This window comes from Typopeltis vanoorti, chromosome 3 (genome assembly GCF_054136105.1).
Source record: "Typopeltis vanoorti isolate ZY-2024b chromosome 3, IOZ_Tvanoo_1.0, whole genome shotgun sequence".
NCBI lineage: Eukaryota > Metazoa > Arthropoda > Arachnida > Uropygi > Thelyphonidae > Typopeltis > Typopeltis vanoorti.
This window is the reverse complement of record NC_143551.1, coordinates 101,035,165-101,059,963: the sequence shown is the minus strand read 5'-3', so window position 1 is coordinate 101,059,963 and position 24,799 is coordinate 101,035,165. Positions and strand designations below refer to the sequence as shown.

Genomic DNA, 24,799 nt, shown 5'->3' with positions numbered 1-24,799 from the left:
TTCAGATAGTCATTGTGCTACGATCAAATACAAATTCACCTTTACAAGAACAGTTTTGAACGTGCAGACTTCAATGTTGAATATATATACGCTAACTTTAAGTGATGTTTATGATTATTTCCTCTATGTTTTACTGGTTATTTCTTTTTTAATGTGCACCTCTTGAAGAAGGCTGATACTAGTTGTGCTCATTTTTCTCTGTTTCTAGTCATTCAATTTTTTAAAAAATGTATATCAACCAAGTAAATCAATCTTCCTACATATATAATGTAGAAAATATTTTACCTGGGTATAATAAATGTTAAAGATACCAAGAGCTATTTTAAACCTGGTTTTACTCCATTTCCCAAGTAAGCAAACAGACAAACAAGTCAAGTTTGGGCTTGCATGTATTGGAAGTCTAGCTGACCCTCAAAGTAGTGCAAGTCAAGGCAACCCATGGTAAAAGTAGAATAAGCTCTGATCACTATTCTTAATATTTACCCTTAATGCACAGCCCATCTCCTTGAGGAGATGTATGATGCTATGTATTAAAGGCAAGGGGCCACTACCCAGATCGGTTTCGACCTTTGGTTACCAAGTAATTTTATAAACTTGGTTATTTTACTCCTAATTCCATGAAGTATGATAATGGGGTAAAATAACCAAGTTTATAAAATTACTTGGTAACCCTAATATACATTATTCCCAAGGTAAAAAAACTTATTTACATACACACACACACACACACACACACACACACACACACACATATATATATATATATATATATATATATATATATATATATATATATATATATATGATGAACTGCAATATTAACTCGGAATTGGGATATGTTCATATTTATATATACTGAGTTCAAAGCTAACTGAATTTTATAATAGTCGTTTTTACAGTGATACGATGTTTCTTATAGTGTTTTTTATTTGCTTTCTATGTTCCCATGCCTAAAGAAGTTGGACAATCCGATGAAACATGTTGCGTTTTGAATAAATTTAATTGTTATTTCTAGTTCTCAGATCTAAGTCAGTATATATAAATATGAATATATTATTAATGTTCATTATTTACTCAGTAGAACTGTATATAAAAAAGGAAATTAAATGACTTTATACCGAGAATGACAAATTTATTGTTAAGATACAACTAGTTTCGTTTTAATACAACTTCTTCAGGTATCATAGGCAAAGAATAAAATAAAAAATAACAGACACATGACAAAATACATTAACAGATCTAGTATAAAACAAGTACATTTAAAAAAGGAATGCGTGCTAGAGTTCCAACTGAAGTTGACCACGTGCGTGAGCTGGTATTAGTGCGCCAGTATTGGACAGTGGCAATGTGCGTATTAGAAATAATATAGCTAAGGCTGTTATTAATATGAGACAAATCAAGCGATATTTCTTTAGATTCAATTATTCTTCTTTCCAGTTCATCATAGCACACATGGATATTAGAGGTTTTTTGCCAGTCAACGATGTGTGTTGGCAGCCAAAATGACCAGGATATATATATATTTATATATATATAGAGAGAGAGTCCTGAAATAACCAGGATGTCCTGGTTTTTCACTAATAAAATTAGAAATAATCACTTTCTTTTACAATATTTGTTTGTGCTTAAACTAATGTAACAATTTCAAGACAAATGGGGGAAAAAATGAATAAGAAAATGCAAGCGATGCTACTGAAATGGGATATTCTTCACTTATTTCTTTATGTTAACTTCTATTTAACCACCTAAGTGTGAAAAGTGCCATGGATACTGGTTTGGGAGTGAATTAGATTATCTGGGATCCTGTTTCATATTACGGTCAAACTGCTAAATCCATCCTTTACGCATGGAAGAACATCAAAGAGACATTTCTTACAACAGAACCAGAGCCAGCGCTCTCTCTAGCCACGTTCTCTTCTCCATCAACGCAGATGATGGCAATCAACACATTGTTGACTGGCCAAAAACCTCTAATATCCATGTGTGCTATGATGAACTGGAAAGAAGAATATTGAATCTAAAGAAATATCGCTTGATTCGTCTCATATTAATAACAGCCTTAGCTATAATATTTCTGATGCGCACGTTGCCACTGTCCAATACTAGCGCACTAATACCAGCTCACGCACGTAGTCAACTTCAGTTGGAGCTCTAACACGCATTCCTTTTTTAAATGTACTTGTTTTATACTAGATCTGTTAATGTATTTTTTCATGCGTCTGTTATTTTTTATTTTATTCTTTGCCTATGATACCTGAAGAAGTTGTATTTCAACGAAACTAGTCGTATCCTAACAATAAATTTGTCATTCTCGGTATAAAGTCATTTAATTTCCTTTTATATATATATATATATATATGTATATTGATTTCTTTGTTTATTTATTATTTCACTCATTAACATCATCATCATGTCTGTCAAGGATTTTGGCCTAGAATGGCCTGTTCTGGCATTAGAAGTCATTGTTGAATCTCTTAAGAGGACATCCCATTTATACTAATAAAATTAGAAATAATCACTTTCTTTTACAATATTTGTTTGTGCTTAAACTAATGTAACAATTTCAAGACAAATGGAGCAAAAAATGAATAAGAAAATGTGAGTGTGATGCTACTGAAATGGGATATTCTTCGCTTATTTCTTTATGTTAACTTCTATTTAACCACCTAAGTGTGAAAAGTGCCATGGATAATGATTTGGGAGTGGATTAGATTATCTGGGATCCTGTTCCAATGACCAAAAGTAGTACATTTTCTACTTCAGTAATGAATTCATAAAAATGAAATATTTTATAGTGATCTCACATGGCATAAGAGTTCAGTATTATCTGTTTTAAGTGCTACTAATACTAATTATTTCACTTTCATTTATTTTCCTGGGTCTACTTAAATTGTCCAAGATTTACTTCTCTAAGGAACAGTAACTGTGCCTTGCAGACGTTTATCCCAGTTAGTAACTATTGTTGTTTAACTAAAAGAATATTGTACTCGGTCTAACCCACATTTGACCCTTTATTAGCTGAAATAGTGTCTCCCCAATATGTGTTCCAGAGAACATAAAAATATCCTGTAAATGTAAAAATTAACTTTTAACAATTTTTAAACTTAATTAAAATTCTGTCTTGTTTGCTTGGTCTTTGAAGTTTGTAATTTGCAAAATCTAATGCTTTTCCTCATAGGAATATTCACTCATACTGAGCATTGATATGATTATCTCCTCTGCTTTTTCACTCATATTAGTCTTTTTTATTAGATGTAGCTTTGTTTATACTGCCAGCAGAATTTTTACAAAGCAATTGAATCTAATTTTCAGTTCTTTCTATCTTACTACATCATCATCATCATCATCAAATTCCTGCCATGTACCCTCAAGGGGTGTACAGAATATGATAGTACTACATGAAAAAACTACATCATTACTAACTTCCTATCTACAATTTTCCTCCAAATCAGTCTGTTACTTGTCAAGACTCCAACATTATCAGATCTTATATTTCTATCGTCTAAGGCACTTTGTACCATATCAATCCACCTATATCTTGGTCTTCCTCTGGGTCGTTTTCCAGCCAACCTGGCAGAGAACACTTGTTTCGCTAATCTTTCCTCTCCCATTCTATTTAAGTGACCATACCATCTGAGATTAGCTCTGCTAACGCATTCCTGGATGCTGACAATGTCAATTTCTTTCCTAATATCCTCATTTTTAATATGATATTGCCATTGATGCCATCTGTTCACGCCTCTAATCTTTCTCAGGACTCTCATATCTGCGGTCTCTAGTCTTTGGTCAAGTGTTTTACTTCTGACCCAGCTCTCAGATCCATAAGTTAAAATTGGTTTGAACACAGTCTTGTATACAGCTAATTTAGTGTTCCGACTAATTTCTTTCTTATTCCATATGAATTTATTCAATTGACTTCCCACGATACCAGCTTTGCTGATTCTGTTGTCTATTTCTATATTTAGTTTACCATCTTCAGTAAAAATTGTGCCTAAGTAGCTGAAATGTTTTACTTGTTCCACAGGTTCTCCATTCACAACACAGTTGACATTTTCAATGATTCTGCCTATTTTCATTGTCTTTGTCTTTTTATTGCTGACCTTCATACCATATGTATTACAACAGCTATTCAATTTAGTCAGAGAATCTTGCAGACTTGTAGCGGATTTATTTAGAAGTATAACATCATCCGCATAAAGCAAAGAGCTGACATTAACATCTCCAATTTTGATATCAGGTTTAATACCACATTCCTTCATAATGTGATCCATATAGATAATGAATAACAGAGGGGATAATGTACATCCTTGTCTCACACCAGATTTAACATTAAACCCTCTTCCTGTACTTCCTTCAATTCTAACTGCTGACTCACAACTCAAATAAAGACTAAGTATTGCTTGATATAATGCCCCATTGACACCATATAACTGCAGCGTATTGAATAGCTTCTCTCTTGGCACCTTGTCATATGCCTTTTCCAAATCGACAAAACTTAAATACAGATCTTTGTTATATTCCCATGCTTTCTCGACTATTTGTCGTAAAGTGAAGATCTGATCCTGACAGCCTCTATTTGGCCTGAATCCAGCTTGTTCTTCACCAAGCTTTTCTTCCACAATTCTTCTCAACCGTTTCTCAAGTATACTTGCATAGATCTTGCCAGGAACACTCAGTAGGGAAATACCTCTGTAATTCTCACATTCAGTTTTATTTCCATTTTTATATATGGGTACTATGAGAGCTCTACTCCAATCATCGGGAATTCGTCCCTCTGTCCAGGCTTTCTGAACTATGCAGTGCAGCCACTGTAAGACTCTTATACCACCATACTTCAGCATTTCTGGTCGAATATCATCTACTCCTGCTGCCTTTCCACAGTTCAAGCCTTTGATGGCTTTTTCTACTTCAAGTATGGATATGTATTCCTGACTGCATGCCTGGTCAGTGTTTTTTATCACTGTGCTGTCATCACTGCTTGTTTCATTTAGCAGTTTTTCAAAGTAATTACTCCATACTTCAAGGATATCTTTTTCTCCTGTTTTCATTTCACCTTTATCATCTCTAATTCCTTTTACAGCACTCTTTCCTCCATTCCTAAGCTTCTTCAACAACCTCCAGAATATTTTGCCACCTTCTTGATATTTATTTTCTATATTCTTGCCAAAGTCCTCCCATGACTTTTGTTTAGCAAGTTTTACACACTGTTTAGCTTTCTTACATTTGTCTCTATATTCTGTAAGAGTAAAAGCTGACTTATTTGCCAGGAACTTTTGATATGCTTTCTTCTTTTCCTTCACTGCCTCTTTAACTTTCTGTGTCCACCAGGGAATTCTGATTTTTTTATCTTTGCACACAACCTCACCACATGCCTCTCTGGCAGAATCAATCAATGTTTCCTTCAGAGTTTGCCACTGAATCTCCAAGGTTTGATTCCTGTTCTCAAACTCTTTCATTTTCTTTTCAATAATATTTCTGTATTTTAGTCTACAGTTTACATCTGAGAGCTGCTCAACTTTTATTCGCTTTAAAACTTTCTTACATGTTATTCTTTTCAATATGAAATTCAATTTTATCCTGCTCAAGACTAAATAGTGATCACTTCCAATTTCAAATCCTCTGTACACTATGGTGTCCTGCACCAGGGAGAAAACATCACTATCAACAATAACATAGTCAATGAGACTTTTCTTATTCCTAGCCTCTTCTCTCCATGTGAATTTGTGCACATTTTTATGTTGGAACATGGTGTTAGTAATAACCAGTCCATGTCCTGAGCAGAAATCCAACAGATATTTGCCATTATTATTAGCTTTGCTCTTTTCTCCAAATTTTCCCAAAATATTTTTGTATGTCTCACCATCATTTCCTACTCTACTATTTAGATCCCCAACAAGGACCAACTTTTCCTTTTTCATTGTGTCAGTTGCTTTTTCTAAAGCCTCAGAAAATTCCTCCATTTCTACCTTAGTAGAACCTTCTGTGGGACCATAGGCACAAATAAGTCTCATTGTCCAGTTCCCCATTCTCATATTTGCCCACATTACTCTACTTGAGACTGACTGCCATTCAAGAAGATTAGCCTCGTATTTTGTGTTGAATACTATGGCTACTCCTTTTCCTTGATTGTCATTGCCTGAATATAACATTTTGTATTTATTGCTCAGAAAGATCTCACTAGTTTTTGTCTTTTTTGTTTCAGTCACAACTATTATGTCGATCTGGTACTTATCTAATTCCTCAGCTAGCTCCATTTCTTTGCCATTCAGGCTTCTTACGTTGATAGTACCGATCTTTAACTTTGGTGATGTTGAGTTGGGGTTTGTTTTCAGATTTGTTCCAGTAGCTGACTTTTCGCTGTTCGCCCTGGTTCCCTGGCGAAAACAACGGGGGAAGCTTGTTTAACCGGGCGACGCCCCAGCCGGCATGAAATTTTGTCATGTTGTACCATCATTTTTTATTTTGGTTTAACCAATAAGAATACAATTTGGTCGGCTAAATCCCAAATTGCCAGCCCATCCTCGTTCGTTCAGTATCAAAGTAGATACCCAACAGGGTGCACCACGAGAAGGTGAGGATTGGACATTAGGTCAGAAGCCCTAGTCGGTTCTCCGCATTCCTTTAAAGGCTATGTGGAGGTCTCCTCTCAGTTATACAGCTTTGACCCTTAAGCACCCCATCTTACTACATTATTTGGGAAATTTTATTAAACATTTAAAAATTAAAAATAATTATTATATTTTCATATTTTTAAAATAATTCATTATTTTAGTGTTAAATTTTTATAGAAATTCTTTAATTGTAAATTTTAATAGTTTGTATGAAAATTTTTTTCTCTTTTTAAAGAAGGAAAAAAAACCCTATACATGTTGATAATAAATGAAGGAATTTATGAATAATTTACGGATTTAAGTGAACATTTATTAAATTGTAAATCTTAATTTGACTTAGATTAAAATTTGTAGGTTTGAATAATATGTTATTAGCCCTTTTTTTGATGCAGTATTCAGTTTCAGGGCAGTTCATCCAATCAAAATCTCGTCCATTCCCTTGATTTCGTCCATTACTTTTCTCATCCAGTAGGACATTTCATCCAATCTTATTCATTCAATCCTATTTCGTCCAGTCTTATTTGTCCAGTGCTATTTCGTGCAATCTTATTTGGCAAGTACTATTTGTACAATTAAAAATAATTGGACGAAATGCCCTGAAAGCATCTGGGTTTGAGGTTATTCGTCCAGTCCTATTTCGTCCAATCTGATTCATCCAATGCTATTTGTCCAATTCTTCATATTAGTCCAAGGAGTTATAAGTAACGTGATCATTAATAATAGTTCAGTTGACGTCAAAATTTTTTTTGTAATTTATCCTTAAAATTTGACAGTGCTGAATATGACGGAAATTGTGATGAGTGACAGGGGCAAGCCAATTCTTTATCTACAAAATTATTATCATTTTCACTCTTATAACAAGAATAAGACTAGACGGTATTGGCAAATCGAGGTTCATGACAGTTGCAATGCTAGGTGCATCACAACTGCCAGTTTAGACGACATTGTGGTGTACACAGATGACAAGGACAATCACCAACATGAATCAGGCATGGACGGGGAGGTTAGGGAAGTTAAAAATAATCTAAAGAGAAGGGCGCAAGACAATATGCATGGTCCACCCTCACATGTTATGCATATGGTTATAGGACAAGTTCAGCAAGATGGAGTATTACTTATGTTGCCAGAGAGGAATAGTTTATGGGGGGCTAGTAAATAGAAGGCAGAACACTGCGAGGCCTCGTACTCTCACAAGTTCGGTTGGCGTTGAGATACCGGAAGAATATCAAGTAACGTTAAATCATAACAGATTTCTTTTTTATGATTCTGGTGTACAGGGCGAGGATCGTCTTCTTGTTTTTTCCACAACGGAGAGCCTAAGCTTACTTGGAGCGAGTGACATTATCTTCTCTGATGGCACATTTAAAACTACGCCCTCACAATTTGCTCAGTTGTTTACTATGCATAGAATATTTCGAGAGCATGTCATGCCTCTGGTGTATGCTCTAACTTCTGCAAAAACTGAGACACTACATATCGGTCAATATACCAGCATGTTGTCAACACCACAAAACAATCATTGTGAATCTACATACTGTTATGATGTATTTTGAGCTGGCGAATATGAATGCTGCATGGGAGATATTTCTTAATGCAAATGTTGTCTATTTCACTTTTCTCAGGCCCTTTGGCGGCTTTGGATCTGTCACAGCAGTATAAAGTTGCAGGAAGCTATATGTGAAGAAGCATCAATGCTGTTTGGCTTGCCATTTGTGCCGATTAACGACATACTCAAGGTATTTGACTACATTGCAGAGTGTTTTGGAAGACCTGGAAGAAATGATAGAGTATGTTGAAAGTGTTTACATCAGAAGGCATAGGGGGTGGAAAACCCTCACTTTCCACCCGAGGTATGGAATGTCCATGATTTGTTCATTAATAGGACACAGAGAACCAACAGTTCTGTAGAAAGTTGGCATAACAAATTCCAAAAGTTGATGGTGGTGTACCATCCATTACTTTGTAGGTTCTCATTACTCTGTTCCCTGAAGGAGGAACAGAGGCAGAACGAACAAGATATAACACTCCTTCTTGGAGGTCAAAGAAACATCAGGGCTCCTGTGAATAGCCGGTACCTATGTAACCAAGAACACATTTTCTCCCTAGTACAGCAATATCCTCAGTACAAGGCTGAAAACAGACTCAACACGTACCTGCGGTCAATCACTTATCGTTTGAAGGTGAACCCTGCCGAGGAAGTCGATGAGGAAGACTAAATTCTCCAAACTCCGTTCAAAATTAAGTAATACAGAGTTTATAAGCTCTGTATTACTTAACCTTGGTATTTCTAAGCCTGGCTCCCATATATTGATGAGACCTCAATAAAGGTCGAAACTGGCCTGGGTAGTGGCCCCTTGCCTTTAATGCATAGCATCATACATCTCCTCAAGGAGATGGGCTTTGCATTAAGGGTAAATATTAAGAATAGTGATCAGAGCTTATTCCACCTTTACCACGAGTTGCCTAGACTTGCACTACCTTGTGGGTTAGTTAGACTCGCAGTACGTGCAGGCACAAACTTGACTTAGTTGTCTGTTTGCTTACTTGGGAAATTGAGTAAAACCAGGTTTAAAATAACTTGGTATCTTTATGATTTCAAATTATTTTTATTTTTAAACATAATATCCCTTAAGACTGATACATTTATTCCAGCGATGCTCCAGCACCATTATCCCGTCCCTGTAGTGGTTCTCAGTAAGATCTGCAAAATACCCCTCTACAGCTGCAATCACCTCTTGATTTGAAGAAAAATGCTGATCAGCAAGGAACAGTTTTAGTTTTGGAAAGAGATAGAAGTCAGAGGGAGCCAAATCTGGGAAATAGGGTGGATGTTCCAACAATTCATAGTGCAGGTCCCTTAATTTTCCCATTGCCAAAACACTTTTGTGGGCAGGTGCATTGTCCTGATGAAAGATGATTTTTTTCTTCTGCAAACCGGGTCTTTTCTCATGAATTTTTTCATCTAGTCTGGTTAAAAGATGGAATAATATTCTCCTGTTATTGTTTTACCCTTTTCAAGATAATTAATAAACAAAATGCCTTTAGCATCCCAAAACACTGATGCCATGACCTTTCCTGCTGATGGAACCGGCTTCTGTCCACTGTTTTGACTGCTGTTTGGATTCTGGTGTGTAATGGTTAATCCAAGTCTCGTCCATAGTAATAAATCGACACACAAAATCAGTTTTATTCTTGTTAAAATGCTCCAAGCACTCTTCAGAGATTTTCATGCGAGTGTGTTTTTCAGGCTGCTGTGAGGCACCCATCTTGCATAAAGCTTTTTCATTTGCAATTCTTCATGCAAAATGTATCCTACACATTCTTTTGAAATGCCTATAGTGTCAGCAATTTCACTCACTTTGACTCACCGGTCATCCAATACTATTGTGCACTTGATCAATGATTTCTTGTGTTATACTTTTTGGACGTCCTTCACGTGGTTATCTTCGAGGTTGGTACGGCCACGTTTAAACTCAGCAGCCCATTTCTTAATTGTCGAAAACGAAGGAGAAGAGTGCCCATAAACTTTTATGAACTTCGAATGAATTTCTTTTGGCGTTAAATCTTTTACAAAGAATTTTATAACACACGATACTTAATTTTATCTATTTTAAAGGATACAGCCAACACTTTTGCTTCAGACAGCTGTATAAAACAAAGTACTTGATAGAATGACTTGTAATTTCAAATGGATGCTTATGACAGATGTACTAACCTTAGAAAAAAAAAATCTTGCCGATAGTGTTGCCATCTATGGTAGAGGCCGAGAACTTTTCAGACCACCCTCGTATATATATATATATATATATAGATAGATATATATCGATTGACAAAGAATTCATTATTAAATATTTCATGTCCCTTTCAATTTAAAACTAGATTAAACAGGCATGAAAAGTTAAACAATTAGATATAGATTGTATGTGGAAGAGATGGAAATGTAGACCTTCAAAATTCACCAGATCCATTTCACAAATTTTTATGGTCTGAGTTCCATTTTTGATTCCCATCTTTATTCTTAACACCACTAATTTTTCCTAATAAGCTAGACTCAGTTTCTTCAACTCTTTTTATATTAATGACATTTATTTCTGCCACTGTCTATAATTACTCTGATTCCCCCCCCATCTCTTAGAGATTTTAATGTTCTTCCTTTTTCTAATTTCACTGCTCCTGTAGGTAAAGATGGTATTTGCCGTCACATATGATTTCACACAAATCATTAATGTTTCTGCAAGAATACCAGCCAATCCTGACTGCTCTCCAAACATTTTTGATTCCTTACTTTCTGACCATTTCCCATGTATTTCTGATTTATTTGTTCTCCATGCAGTTCATATGCCAAAGTAATGTCAGGACTGGGCAACCCGTATATAGAAGTAATGACTTCACATCACTTGACTTAGTATCCCATAATGCAAAGCACATATCCTTATGGACATATATGAAAATATGACTTTTGCATTACTTCAACCTTGGTATCACCTTTTGGTCTGACTTCCACTGATGAGACCTCAATAAAGGTTGAAACCAGTCTGCATAGTGACCACCCTTCCCATAATGCATAGCATTATACATGTCTGTAAGGATATGTGCTTTGTATTATGGGATACTAAGGCAAGTGATGTGCAGTCATTACTTCTATATACGACTTGCCTAGTCCTGAAAATACTTCGGGTGCAAACTTTGTTTGCTTACACTTGGATAAAGGATTAAACCAATAATAATTTCTTGGCATCTTTAATTTACAGTATAACCAAGTGGATAAACCTCCAATAACATGAGGATTATTGAAAGGCACCTTCAACAAGTAATTGATCATGTTCATGGTCTTTTATTAATGGTTTCAAATGAAAAGTGTTTTTCCCTTATATGTACCTTTCACCCAGACTTACTGTTAAGAAAGGTATAAACAGTTATCCCAGTACTGCAGGATCCAGGGTCAAAAATGAATCATTTTTGACACACATCACCTAAATGAAAAATTCAAGAGAGCATTGAATATCCTCTTCATGCTATCCTCTACACAATATGGGTGATGAACAATGTTCCTTGTTTTGCTTTTTTTTTATCAAGCACTTGTTCATTCAGTTATGGATCACATGTCGATGCCTATGTAAGGGAGAGTGTCTTTCAGTGGTGGGATTGGGATGCTATCCATCATTAAGGTATACAAATAGCTAGTTGTATTTCACACATTCATTCAGTCTTTGCATTGAAATATATGAACTTGCTCTCTTACTTCAGTGGAAGTAGTTGTCACTTAACTATTGTCTAAAAATTTTCTTTGGATGGGCATCACATTTGGACTGTTATCTTTTCCTATATTGGGTTATTCAATATTATACACATCAGACCTCCATTCACGTATACATGTGAAAGAAATTATCCAAGTTCTTGGCCTAAATGTAAATACTATTACCTGCATTGCATGTGATAGTATATCCACCATGGGAGATTTGGACTCCATCATGCAGCCTTACTTAGCCAGGTAAGGAAGTTGCTTATTCCATCATCATTCTGCTTTCAGCTATTTAATTCACAGAGGGTGGAAAAGCATGTTGATTCTTACCTGTCTATATTGGCATTTGGAGATTTCAGAACTTTTTTTTGGATGTGCTGCTGTTTTTCCAGACCACATTGTCTCAAGTGATATTCCACTTGAATATACTTGAATAGTGAGTATATATGAAAAACATGCATTACAGTTATCCAGATTGCACTTATACACATAAAACTAGTGCTAGAAATATATAATTTATAGTTTCACTGAGTTCTTTTCAAGCTATCTCTGCCCTTGTGTACAATCCACATCCAGTGCTGTAAGATATTTTGCAATTAGTATATGAAATGAAGACCTTTAATATTGATGTTCAGTTGTGCTACATTTTCAGCCATGCTGAAATCAAAAGAGATTTTTTTTTTTTTAATGTATAAAACTTCCACACCAAAGCGGCTGCAAGTCCTATAGAAAATAAATGCCATGTGTGAGTGTATTCTATGGGAATATATCACCATGGAGAAGGCTATTCCACAGAACTGAGGTAGATGAAATAAAAGACTGGTAGTAGCAGGTTCAGTGAGTCAGTAGTTCAACTATAAAAGGATGTTAAGCAACTGTTTCTTGTGTTCCTGTAGGTTAGCACAAATAGGATTCGTGTGTAGAGGCTTAAGTGCTGTGAGGACATCATGTTGGAGGCTTAATGGATTTTTTACAACACTCAAAAAGAATTAAAATAGAATTTAATACTTCCTATATTTCGTCCTAGTCACTAGGACATCTACGGGGATTACAAAAACAATTAATGTAACATGCACACACAAATCTTACAATACTAAGCCCAACCACGTGGGTGACACTAAAGTCCTATCTAGGTGGAGGAACACAAGTCTTACATCTGTAAACACAACTATGGCCATCAGGCTTGGCTGACCATGTTATGGACACCGCCCACAGAGTATCATGGAAGAAAACCACCATGCTCCACCACAGCAAATTCAAGAAAGAGAGACTTTTCTTAGAAGCAGCAGCAGCTCTCAGAAACCAACCAAATCTTAATAAATACGGTTGCATTAAGCTTCCGAAGATTTGGGAAACACTCATCACCAGAGATCCCACCTTACATTCCAGGCCACCTACTACCGCCCTTAGAGGGCGCTCCACCTAGATAGGACTTTAGTGTCACCCACGTGGTTGGGCTTAGTATTGTAAGATTTGTGTGTGCATGTTACATTAATTGTTTTTGTAATCCCCGTAGATGTCCTAGTGACTAGGACGAAATATAGGAAGTATTAAATTCTATTTTAATTCTTTTTGAGTGTTGTAAAAAATCCATTAAGCCTCCAACATGATAGCAGAAATAGGGAGAGGACATGTTGGATGTTAATTCTGCTGAACAGTGCCCATGGAAATATTTATAGAAGTGCAATCCAGAAAGTGGCTTCTCTGAGAGGTGAGATAAAGGAGGGTCATCGTCAGTTAACCAAACTACTCTCTTCCAAACTGCATCAAGAATTTTTAAAGTTCTTAGTAGTACCTCCCTGAATGTGAGAGCACTATTCCAAGGACAGTCACATTTGAGATTTCTACAGAGTAAGCAACTGGATAGATGAGCAGTAATATCTTGATTGAGAAAAGAATGCCAAGTAGTTTGGAAGCTGAAGATGCTACAGAAGTGACATGATTATGTCTGGAAAAGCTAGGGGTAAGAGCCAACCCAAAAAAGCAAGAGAGAGAGAGCGATCTTGTCTTGACTCTTAAGATGAACATTATCAGTAGTAATTGGAGAAGAACTAAGGTTCTTCTCCGATTACTACTGATAATAAAACTGTGTTTTAGAAGAATTGAAAGCGAGCTATTTTTACCCCAAGAAGGGATGGTGTTGGAGATCAGTATTTAGGACACTTATCATAGGGTGATCTTGAAGTTTGCAATGTTTGAACACTACAAGATTTGCCATATGAGTAGGATGAGTGAAGAGTACCATCAGAATTGAGATCAGCAAGAGCAAGTCATCCATGTTCACATAAAGAAGTGTGTTGATGAAATAAGAGAACTCTGAAGAATATCTGCATTAACAGGAAAAATCTGAAAAGAGAACTCCTTCCACTATTTTATAGTGAACAGTGTGAGAAAAAAAAAATATCAATTCTGTTATGATGTAAGGATGAAAGACAATAAGATGGCAATTTTCTAAGACATCCTTAATTCCAGATCCTATCAGATGCTATGGAAATGTCAAGTACAGTAGCACTAGTTTCTCCAAACTTTCCCATGCTACACATCCAGAGGTGGGCAATACAGGCCAGGACATCTGGTATGGATTGTGATTGGTGATATTCATAATGATGGTTTTTGATTTGTTGACAGTTCTCCAGATGCTGGAGAAGTTGACTGTTGATGACCTTCTCCATACACTATGTTTTGGCAGAAACCTTTCAATTGTTATTGTGCTTTTGATTATGGATTTTGTAATTAGGATCAAAAGATCAAGCCAAACTCCATAGCCTCAGTTTCCATGGAAGTGTTACTGCACACAAGCCTGTTATCAACTCCAGACAAAGCTCAGTTTGATTTGCTTGGTTGCATTAGACTATTGTAAAGTTGTATCACAGAGGGATTGAATCACAATAACCCATACTTCAAATCAGATGGATAGATGTTGTGGTACGGCTGGTTATAGGATAACCTAGTTAATCATCATTTAGTCTGTTTGTGTAATGGTGTTACATTGACTGTGGCAGTGCTACTCTTGGTTTGAACCAGGGATCCCCCATGTTTCACTGAGAAAATGAATGTAAGTAAAAATAATTCATGCCTTTATTATTTTGAAAAGGAATGATGGCACTCTTAGTCCTAATTTTTTGAAATCTGTTGACAGCTAGATTCTACAACAGTGAGTTGTAAAAATTCATGTTCCCAGGTATGAGTAATTCTACTTACTTGACTCAAGGATCAACTAACTTTGGAACTAGATAATTGAAAATAGGCACAGTCTATGTAAGAAATATCACTCAGTGGAAAAGAAGTGGAACTGACAGGGCAATTAAATAATTACATCAATAATTAGTGTTAGTAAAGGAGGAGTTGAATTTCTGAAGTCATTAGAAAAAGGCAGCTGACTTAAAAGGAAACAGGTTCTTGTTGGAGATCTAAACAGCAGAATAAGAAATAAACACCAGAAAAAGTTTGTTTTTTTCTGTTCAGAATACTTCAAGGAATTTGAAATAGGAAGTCCCCATTTAGTTTCGAGCAAGATAAAAATGGGTATTGTATTGAAAAAGAAAATATGTACAAAAGCTTTGAAAAGTATCAAAGCTGAGATGATTTCAGAAGTATACTTGAAACTCAAATATAAAAAAAAATATATTATTAGAAAGAAGAAAAAAAAAGAAATAGTTTGAAAAGAAGAAAACCAAATCTTGGAGACCCAGTGACAATATCAGAAGAAAACATTCATTTATCCAAGGAGGCATGTGGTGAAGTGATTTTCAAGGGTAGAAAAATCTGAACAAGTCAATAAGACTTATTTTTTTGTGTGGCCTGTATCCTTAACAGAAATTTGAGGTACTTATTAGCCTTGCTCTTTTCTCCAAATTTTCCCAAAATGTTTCTATTATGCCTAGTGCTTATTGCTTATTCTGTTGTTTAGATCTCCAACAAGAACCTGTTTACTTTGAAGACCCAAGAAGTTAAAGTGGCAGTCCTGGAAAAGGAAGAAAATTGTTATTTGCTGCATGGTTTGTTGGATGAGTATGAGGAATGAAGTGTACTGTTGCATCATATCTATAGATAGATTATTGATTGTGAGAGAAGGTAATTAATGTATAAGAGAAAGAGGGCCATAGAGCTCTGAAGTACTTTCGTACTGGTGGAAAAACTGAGAGGAAGCCAGCCACATGGCATGCAGTGAACTACCAGAAAGCTAGTACCCAGTTACAGAAGGTGCTCTAAAGAGTGACAATTTACTGAGCAGGGTTTGATTTCCAGACATAATTAAATGATCTGGAAATTTCAAGAGCAATGCATTTCTCCAAAACTTCCCATGACTTATGTTCAGTTGTGGATGAGGTAGGGCTGAGATCTGGCATGAATCTTTTGTGAAAGATAGAATCAATACTAGTGGTCATTAACTAGTTGGCCTTTAGGTAGAGGAGAATGGAACCGGACTGTCAGTGACCTTTTTCAGTATATTTAGAGGACTGATGTGATCGCAGCTTACCTCCCTTTTTTTGGAGTAGATTGGAATGCTTGCTTCCAAGTTTGGGATAAGTGCCAACTAAATATAAAAGATTGTAAATTATTGTAAAAGATTGTAAAATATGCCAACTAAATATAAAAGATTGTAAGATAGGTGTTAGTTCTTTAGCTCTAGAGCACAGTTTGAGTACAATTGAGGAAATACCTTTGGACATTTCCTCAGTCTTACTCTGAAACCTATAGTATGTTAATACCATGGATGGGCTAAAGTGTGTTATATTATTTGTTATATGCTTTATGGAAATCCCATTCTGGAGAGCAAACAGAAGTTTTTGAAGCCTCTTTAGGCTTATGGTAAGCATTATTGGGATCTAAAGAATATCTATTTCTTAAAGACTTTTGAACATCCATGCCTGTAATTGGATTCAAACATGAAACTCTCAGTCGTAGAATGGAAGTACTATCTGCTTGACCAACCATGCCTGCCAATACAATATTAAAATATACAGGTACTTAATTTTTGGCTCTTTATAAAATTTTAAAGTGTGAATGAATTTAAGGAAAGATGACAGCTGGTTTGGGTGATTTATAGCCTCCCTCAATGAGGTCTTAGATAATAATAATATATGTATATAATAGACAAGCTTATGTTTTGGCATTCTTGTAACATAGAATAATGATATTCTGGGGGTGTGTAGCTCCATTATTAATTTCTATGCCTAAAATAATAAAATGCTCTTGTTGGACAATGTAATATTTCTAATAATTACCCATACCATGATAATTTTTTACATGGTTGTTTTCATATATCTATATTAGTAATGTTTCATTTTTAAATAAAATCCAAATGAAATTGATTTTGTCTTTCCTACTATAGGGGAAGTTTTGGGCTTTGAAAATCTTGTATTCAGTATATTTGAATTTGTAAGTGCACTTATGGAAATACCAAAATTTAGAGGACTGGTGAAAAAAGGCATGGCAGATTTATTGTATTATATAGTACTTTACATGCAGATAACAGAGGAACAGGTAAATACATCTTAAAAGTGTGAACTGTGCATTTTTTTTAATAACCTTATTTTACATATCTCAATCTGACATATCTTACATGTTGCTGCAACATTTATATAATTCAATAAAATGGATAAAAAATTATTATCTTTACTACTAGCATTGTCAGAATGAACACAGCGAACACAGCAAAAATAGTTAACATTAAGTTATTTACATGCATACATTGAATATGTTGAATACAAAGTGACCCCCCCCCCCCCACTCTTAAAATTACTTGATTTAATTCTGTATAAAAGACATATTTTAAGAACAGTAAACATGATCGTACTGAGGATATTCTTAAATAGTTTTTCTTCTGATATTGTTTTACTTTTTTGTTATGTATTCTGGCTATTTTATAGAGAGAAAAGTTTTGCTAACTGATGGAAGAACAGTTATGAGTTGCCCTATCTTGCATACTTAAGAAATTTCTGTACAGATTACTTTGAAGATCATTTGATTACCACTATATTTCTCTTCATTACAAAATTCCTGATATGTAATATCGTGTGGTGTATAGGATATTATGATAGTGCTATATGAAAATTTTGCATCATTACCAGCTTCCTATCAACAATTTTCCTCCTAATTAATCTGTTATCCCTCATTCTGTACTTGGTTTAGCATGAGGGATCTTGTATGATATAGTGTATGTTCTATGTATTCATTGCCAAGAGTGAACAGGATATGATATGAAAGTGTGAATGGAGAGAGAGAATTTGTTGTAAATGTTTTGTGTGTCAGTGCAAGAAACGTGAGTCTTGTTACTTACATCATTGATGAATGTTAATGATGTAAGTAAGGATAGCAAAAGTGGTCTGGCAAATGCGGAAGTTGTGAATGATAGTGCTTGGAACGAGAGCATGAAAAGTGGCCATTGAAATAGCATGTTTACATTGTGATCTTCATGGGACGAAATGAGAACTAGAGCAACTGGAGAAACAATTACTATGTGGTACAACAGGTGTGAGAATGACAGAAAATGTCAATTCAGAGGGTATAAAAGTGTAAGAAACTGCAAATAAGGATGTGCTATTGTATGAAGATTAGAAGATTCTGAGAAATGAAAGATGATTGTTATGGCAGGAACAAATTATTTGAAAGGGGAGAATTAGTGAGAATTTGGAAGTGTAAAACCAGGGAAACTGGAGATATTAGGGAAGATGCAATCTAGCATTTGTCTGGCCACCAGTGATAAATGAGCATGGGTACAGAAATGATTAATCAACACTGAACATGATTTTGTAAAAATAATCATATTAAAAATTCTGAATATTTTTACGTATTAATTATGCTTGTTAGTTTTGTTTTCATACACGCAGTGTCTGCACTTGTGATGTGCTCGTTATGAAAATGTTATATTAGAAGTAACATGTAAAGAAGTAAAAAAATATTGATGTACTTACTAAACTGAATATTTGTGTTACTTATAAGAAAGTTTGTTGTGGTTTAAAAATGTTGAATTTTGTGTTTTGTGAAAGACTTTCTCTTAGCGCTAATGGATACAGCGAGTCAGCCATTTTATTGTAGTGCGTAGTTTCTGACTTTTGTGGAGTGCGCATGCTCCCGGAGAGGATTTGATGTGTGATTGACAGCTGACAAGGAAAGCGTTGCGTATCCAAGTAACGGTTGTAAACAAGAGAGCGTTCGGAAGTTTTTAGAACACTGGCCGGTAAATATTCAAGTTGGAAGGAACTTGATTTTTTTTGTGTGTGGCAGTCGGAAGAAATTTTATAGTGTATTCCGAAAAAGGAATAGTGGAAATAATAGGTTTCAAGAAGGAATAAGGAATGAATAAAAGGAAATCTTGAAACTGTAAGTTTTTTAAAGTGGAAATAGTTAAGACTGTCATTTAGTATTGTGAATGAAAGAAGAACTTGTTGCTTACATTCTAAAGTGAATGTTTTTTCTTAGAGAAAATATTGATAAGGAAGTTCTATAAGTATTAAGGATGCCTGAAAGTGAATGTTTAGAAAATATATTAATTAAGAAGATTTTTAGGTATTAAGGATGCCTGATCTGATGAGTATTGCTACTAAAAGGAAACAAGATTTAGTCAAGAAGACTTTTATGTGTGTTACATTGATTGATGAAAAGGATCCTGAAAATGAAGTACAAAGCTGTATAACTTCTGGAAAAGAGCCTTAACAGAAAGAGAAAAAGACTATGAACATTTTTTTGTGATTGTGAAAGAAAAAGTGTTTAGTCTTAAGAGTAAGTTTATAATTTTAAATAAGGCCTTGGATCCATATAATCTGTAGTTATAGTTATGTATTATTGCTAGAAGTGTATATATATTGTTTTAGTTTTATTAAATGTGTTTATTTTGTACTTGGTTTTGAGTCAGTGATTAGTTGGATTCTGAAAGAGATAGTTAAAGTCATTGCACCAATTGGAGTGAACTTTTGTGCAATACAATAACATATAGGGACACTCGGAGTCAAAATAAAAATAATTGTTAGTAAAAGAGATTTATATAATAAATCACCTCATAAGTATATAGTATAATTATTAACAAAGGCACAGCCGGTAGACTAAATAGTTAATATACTATATATATAATCTATAAAAAATAACAATTTCACAGGTTTCTGATTCAAATTGTAGGTACAAGGGGATGTATACTTAAAAAAAGCAAGTGACGAAAGCATGTTTCCCAGGTTTGAAGCAGAAGGGACAAGTGAAAGGGATGATTATTATGGCAGAAACAAATGATTTGAAAGAGGAGAAATATGCAATGAGAGAAGATTAAAAAGAGTTGTTGAAAGAAGCAAAAATGAAGAGTGAGTAAGTAAAAATTGTGAGTGTGCTATCTTGCTATGATAGGACAGAGTTGAGAAGGGCCCTGATTACTAATGAGTCAATGAGAAGATTGTGCAGGAGGAATAGTGTGCAGTTTATCGATGTATGGAGTGAATCTGATAGATGAAAGAACTTGTATATGCCTGACTGACTGACTACATTTAAATGGTTTTGGAGTTAGATTTGTGGAGAAAGTGTTGTTTAGTGAGATTTTGGAAGTGCAAAAACTGGGAAACTAGAGATATTAGGAAGGATGCAATCAAGCATGCCTGGTTATAATTCCACCCATCATAAATGAGCATGTGTACAGATGAGTTGGTAATTACATTACGCAAAAGTAATTGTGGGTACAAGGGGATGTTAAAATCCATGTACAAGAAAGCAAGAAGTATCAGGAATAAGGAAGAGGAGTTTTTGCATTGGTCAGCTCAATGTGGCCAAAAATTATATGCATCAGTGAGATCTGTTGACAGCACACTATATAGTTTCAGGGATAGAATATAAAGAGTTGTATTTTCAGGGAGGATAGAAGGAATAGGACAGGATGCGGGGTATTGCTGCTGATGGCTGTAGAATTACAACCAACAAAATTAAATTTTAAGGAGGATTTTAAGTGTGGGGAAGATTGTTCATTTGAGGCTGTCTGGTGTGAGATAGAGGCCAATAGGACAAAATATATTGTTGGGTGCTGCTATGGATGGGGGGGGTCCACAGGAAGATGTAAATGCCATGTATCAGCAGATGAGCACAGTGAGTGCCAAACAGTTGTCCCTTCTTACAAAACTAATCACCCTTCTTGCTTTTGCTTTGTACCACTCATGAGCCTGCTGATCACCATTTTCTTTTATATTCTCTCCATAGTGTTTTTTTCAGCTCTTGCTTTATATCTGTACTCACCCACTTAATTCTTACTTGGGTTATCCTCCTGATCTTAGGTATGTAGTCTGATACTGCTTCTCTCAAACAATCTCTTACCACTTGCCATGCACTACTGACATTCTTTGTAGCTTCTCAAGGCATGGCACTGCTCCAAGATGACTAACTATGAGGACATAGATTGGAGGGAGAAAAGGGAGCATGGCAAGATGGAAATGGAATTTATGCAGTTGGTAAGGAAACATGTTATAGAGGGCACAAGTGGTTTGAGTGTGTTGGATCTGATAACAGCATCAGAAGATACATATCCATAACCAAGGTAGATACTCTGTCTCCAATTGGGAACACAGTGTTGTTCTGGGAAGTTGCCAAACATGTGGAATTCTCTGTCAAGAAAAGATTTATGTCTAACTTTTAAGATTGTAATTATGACAGACTTGGGAGTCATCTTGAAACAGTGGCATGGCTTGAGAAGATAATATGAGGAAAGAATGTGAGTAGTGCATGTCAAGTGGTCAGAGATTGCTTGAGAGTAGTAGTATCAGACTGCATACCCAGAGTCAGGATGATAAACCAAGTAGGAATTAAGTGACTGAGTAAAAATATAAATCAAGAGCAGGGAAAAAAAAAAAAAAAACTGTGGAGGGCATTTAAAAACAAAATGGTGATCAGAGTGCTTATGAGCAGTACAAAGCAAAAGCAAGAAGGGTGGCTAGTTTTTGTAAGAAAGGACAAATCAGATTATAAGAGAAAATTAGCTAAGCAAGTCAAAGTAAACCCAAAATAGTTTTTTCATTATGTGGCAAGTAAGAGAAAAATAACTATGTTAGGATGACTTTAAACAGTGCTCATGGTAGGAAGGTGACAGAGGCAAAAGAAATAGTTCATTTGCTGAGTGATTGTTATGCAAAGGTGTGTCATCCAGGTGGAAATTTGGCAGTTGCTGATGTGGCAGAGACTCATGTCAGAATTGTCAATAAAGAGGAGTGTTGGAAAAATTGGTTAAAGGTAAAATTCCACAGTTGGTGGATATGGATGCAATATGCAATAGGGCTGCATGAATTTGTAGAAGGTAGTAATTAATTCACATTTCATAATCGAGTGACAGCAGAATTGGATAAAGGAAATGGCTATACCATGATATTGAGGGACTTTATAAAGCTATTTGACAGAATACCACATGGAAAACTATTAAAACAAGTTGGTGCAAATTGTAATGGATATGAAGCTAGTAGCATAGATGTGTGTGGGGGAGGATTGACAGAACAGACACCAGAGAGTGGTATATGGTTGAGTGGAATCTAGGAGAATGATGGTGACTAGTGGAGTACGTCACGGGTCTGTACTAGGACTACTATTCTTTTATTTGTATATTAATATGGAAAGATTTGAGGGGATATTCAGTTGTTTGCTGACGATGAAAAACTGGGGACATAGTTGATTAAAGTGATGATTTAAATAAATTGGCACTATTGGCAAAGGATAATGATTATCAGTTTAATGTTGAAAATGTAAGGTTGTGCACTGGGTTTGAAAGATTGCATATAGTGTATCATATTGATGGTACTGAATTGTAGGAAATTGATGAGGCTAGGGATTTTGGGGATAATGTTGGACATAGTTGAAGTTCAGAAGGCATATTGCAAAAGTGGATAAAATTGTTAAAGGATTATTTGGATGTTGGAAAACACTCTAATAGGTAAGGTTAGGGAAGTTATTATCCCTCTTTATTAAGGCTATGATTTGCCTTATATCTTGACTTCTGTGTGCAGATTTGTTTGGTTTCTTGTGACCAGGAGATGGTAGAGAAGATTCGGAGACCAATTGACTAAGCTGGTGTCAGTATGCTCATAGTAATTTTTTTTTTTGTATTTTTTATTTATTAGTTTACATGGTCTGAAAATCCTGCTCTAGAGTTTTTCGATGTTTGTCTAGAGACCAAACATCGAACTTTTCAAGCCACTTCAAACCTCCAATAACCAGGGCATTGGTTTGACACTGGGAAGTAAAATTTATCTTCCATCATAACAGTCACAAACATCCATGCTTATTTGAACCCATGACCTGTTGTTAGGAGAACGGGTGCACTAACCACTTGGCCAAACAGGCTGGCTGAATTACTCCAGACATTTAAAGTTATCTTTATCAGCAGTTTTCATGTCATCTTTATTATCTTAATTTCCTTTTATAGTATTCTTCTCTCCATTTTTAAGCATTTCAAAATATCAATATAATCAGTAACCTGCAGAATGTTTTACCACCTGCTGATATTCTTCTGTATTCTTAGCAATCTTTTCATAACTTTTGTTTAGCAACTTTTCCACTTTGATTTACTTTCTTACATTTATCTCTATTTTCTCAGGGCATATGCTGACTTATTTGCTAGGAACTTTTGATAATGTTTTCTTCTTTTGGATGACTGCCTTTTTAGTTTCTTCAGTCTACTATGGAGTTCTGAATTTTCCACCCTTGTAGACATCTTCACGACATTCTTCTCTTGGCTGAGTGAATGTTTTCTTCAGTGCTTGACACTAGGTCTCCAACATTTGATTCTTGTTTTAACTCTTTTTGTTGAATCGTATTTATATATTTGAGTCTGTAGTTCATTCACCTGTGAAAGCTGCTTGACTTTATATATTTTTTAAGACTTTTTTTACGTGTTTTCTTTTCAATATGAAATTCATTTTTATCCTCCTCAAAACTAAATTATCACCATTTTAAATCCCATGTATTATCTTGTGTCCTGCACCAGTGTGAATGTGTCACTATTAATAATAATAATCAGTTATACTTTCTTCTTTCGTGTGTCCTCTCTCCACATGAATTTGTGTACAGTTTTGTTGGAACATGGTATTATTAATGACTAGTCCATGTTCTGAACAGAGATCTACCCAGTAGTTACTTAACCATTATTATTAGGTTTGCTCTTTTCTCCAGTATTTCAAGTATTGAGAACAATAGTTTTGTCTTCATACCAAACAAGATATGATACCATCAAAGAAGGATGTTGCATTCATATTAAACAACAGATTTCTATCTGGTATTTATTTCCTAGTCTTCTGTTAAGATTGCCAATAAAGACCAACTTTTACTTTTTTTTTTTTTAAGTGTCATCTGCCTTCTCTATGATTCGAAAAATGATTAAACAAATTTCTCACCTCTTCTTTAGTAGATCCTTCTGTGGGTTAGTAGGCTCAAATAAGTCTCATTGTGTCTAAACACACCCTCCATTGAAAGATACAGATTTAAAAAATGCTCATGAACAATACAGTAATGATACATTAGTGTTGTAGCAGTATTACATCATGGTGTTTGTTGATCAGATTTGACTGCTTCACTGCATAAATATTGATGGGTTGGGATCTAATGATTTAGAAATTTTGATGTGTTTTTATAATTTTTATAAGAGTACATTGATGTTATCTAAAAAGTGTAAATACAAGGAAAAAAGATATTTATGGAATGTTATGAAGATTTTGTATTTAACCAGAAAAAACAAAAAAAAGGCGGGAGGAGGAGTTAGGCATTATGTCTGTGTTAAATTACATTATCTTAGTTCAAAAAAAGTTTGAAAAGATAAACTTGTTTTCAAAATCTTGGACAACTAATATTGTTTCAAAAACAAAGTGAAGATTTTTTTTTTTTAAAATTGTAGAGACCTCAGATCATATAATATGCCATTTTCCTTCTCTGAAGAAATTTGAGCAGATTTTTTGGATGAAAATTGCCCTTAAACAGATTGAGTTCAGCTCTTAAA

The 24,799-nt window shown here is 35.0% G+C and overlaps 1 protein-coding gene across 1 annotated transcript in view; it reads left to right on the top strand.

Moving 5' to 3' along the window:
• The window catches only part of Ipo9 (Importin 9), a 493,522-nt gene that overhangs the window by 147,009 nt on the left and 321,714 nt on the right, over window positions 1-24,799 (top strand). Inside the window, exon 9 of the mRNA XM_090390464.1 lies at window positions 17,189-17,340. Within this exon, the coding sequence (XP_090246590.1) occupies window positions 17,189-17,340 (152 nt within the window). The remainder of the gene's footprint in view (window positions 1-17,188; window positions 17,341-24,799) is intronic.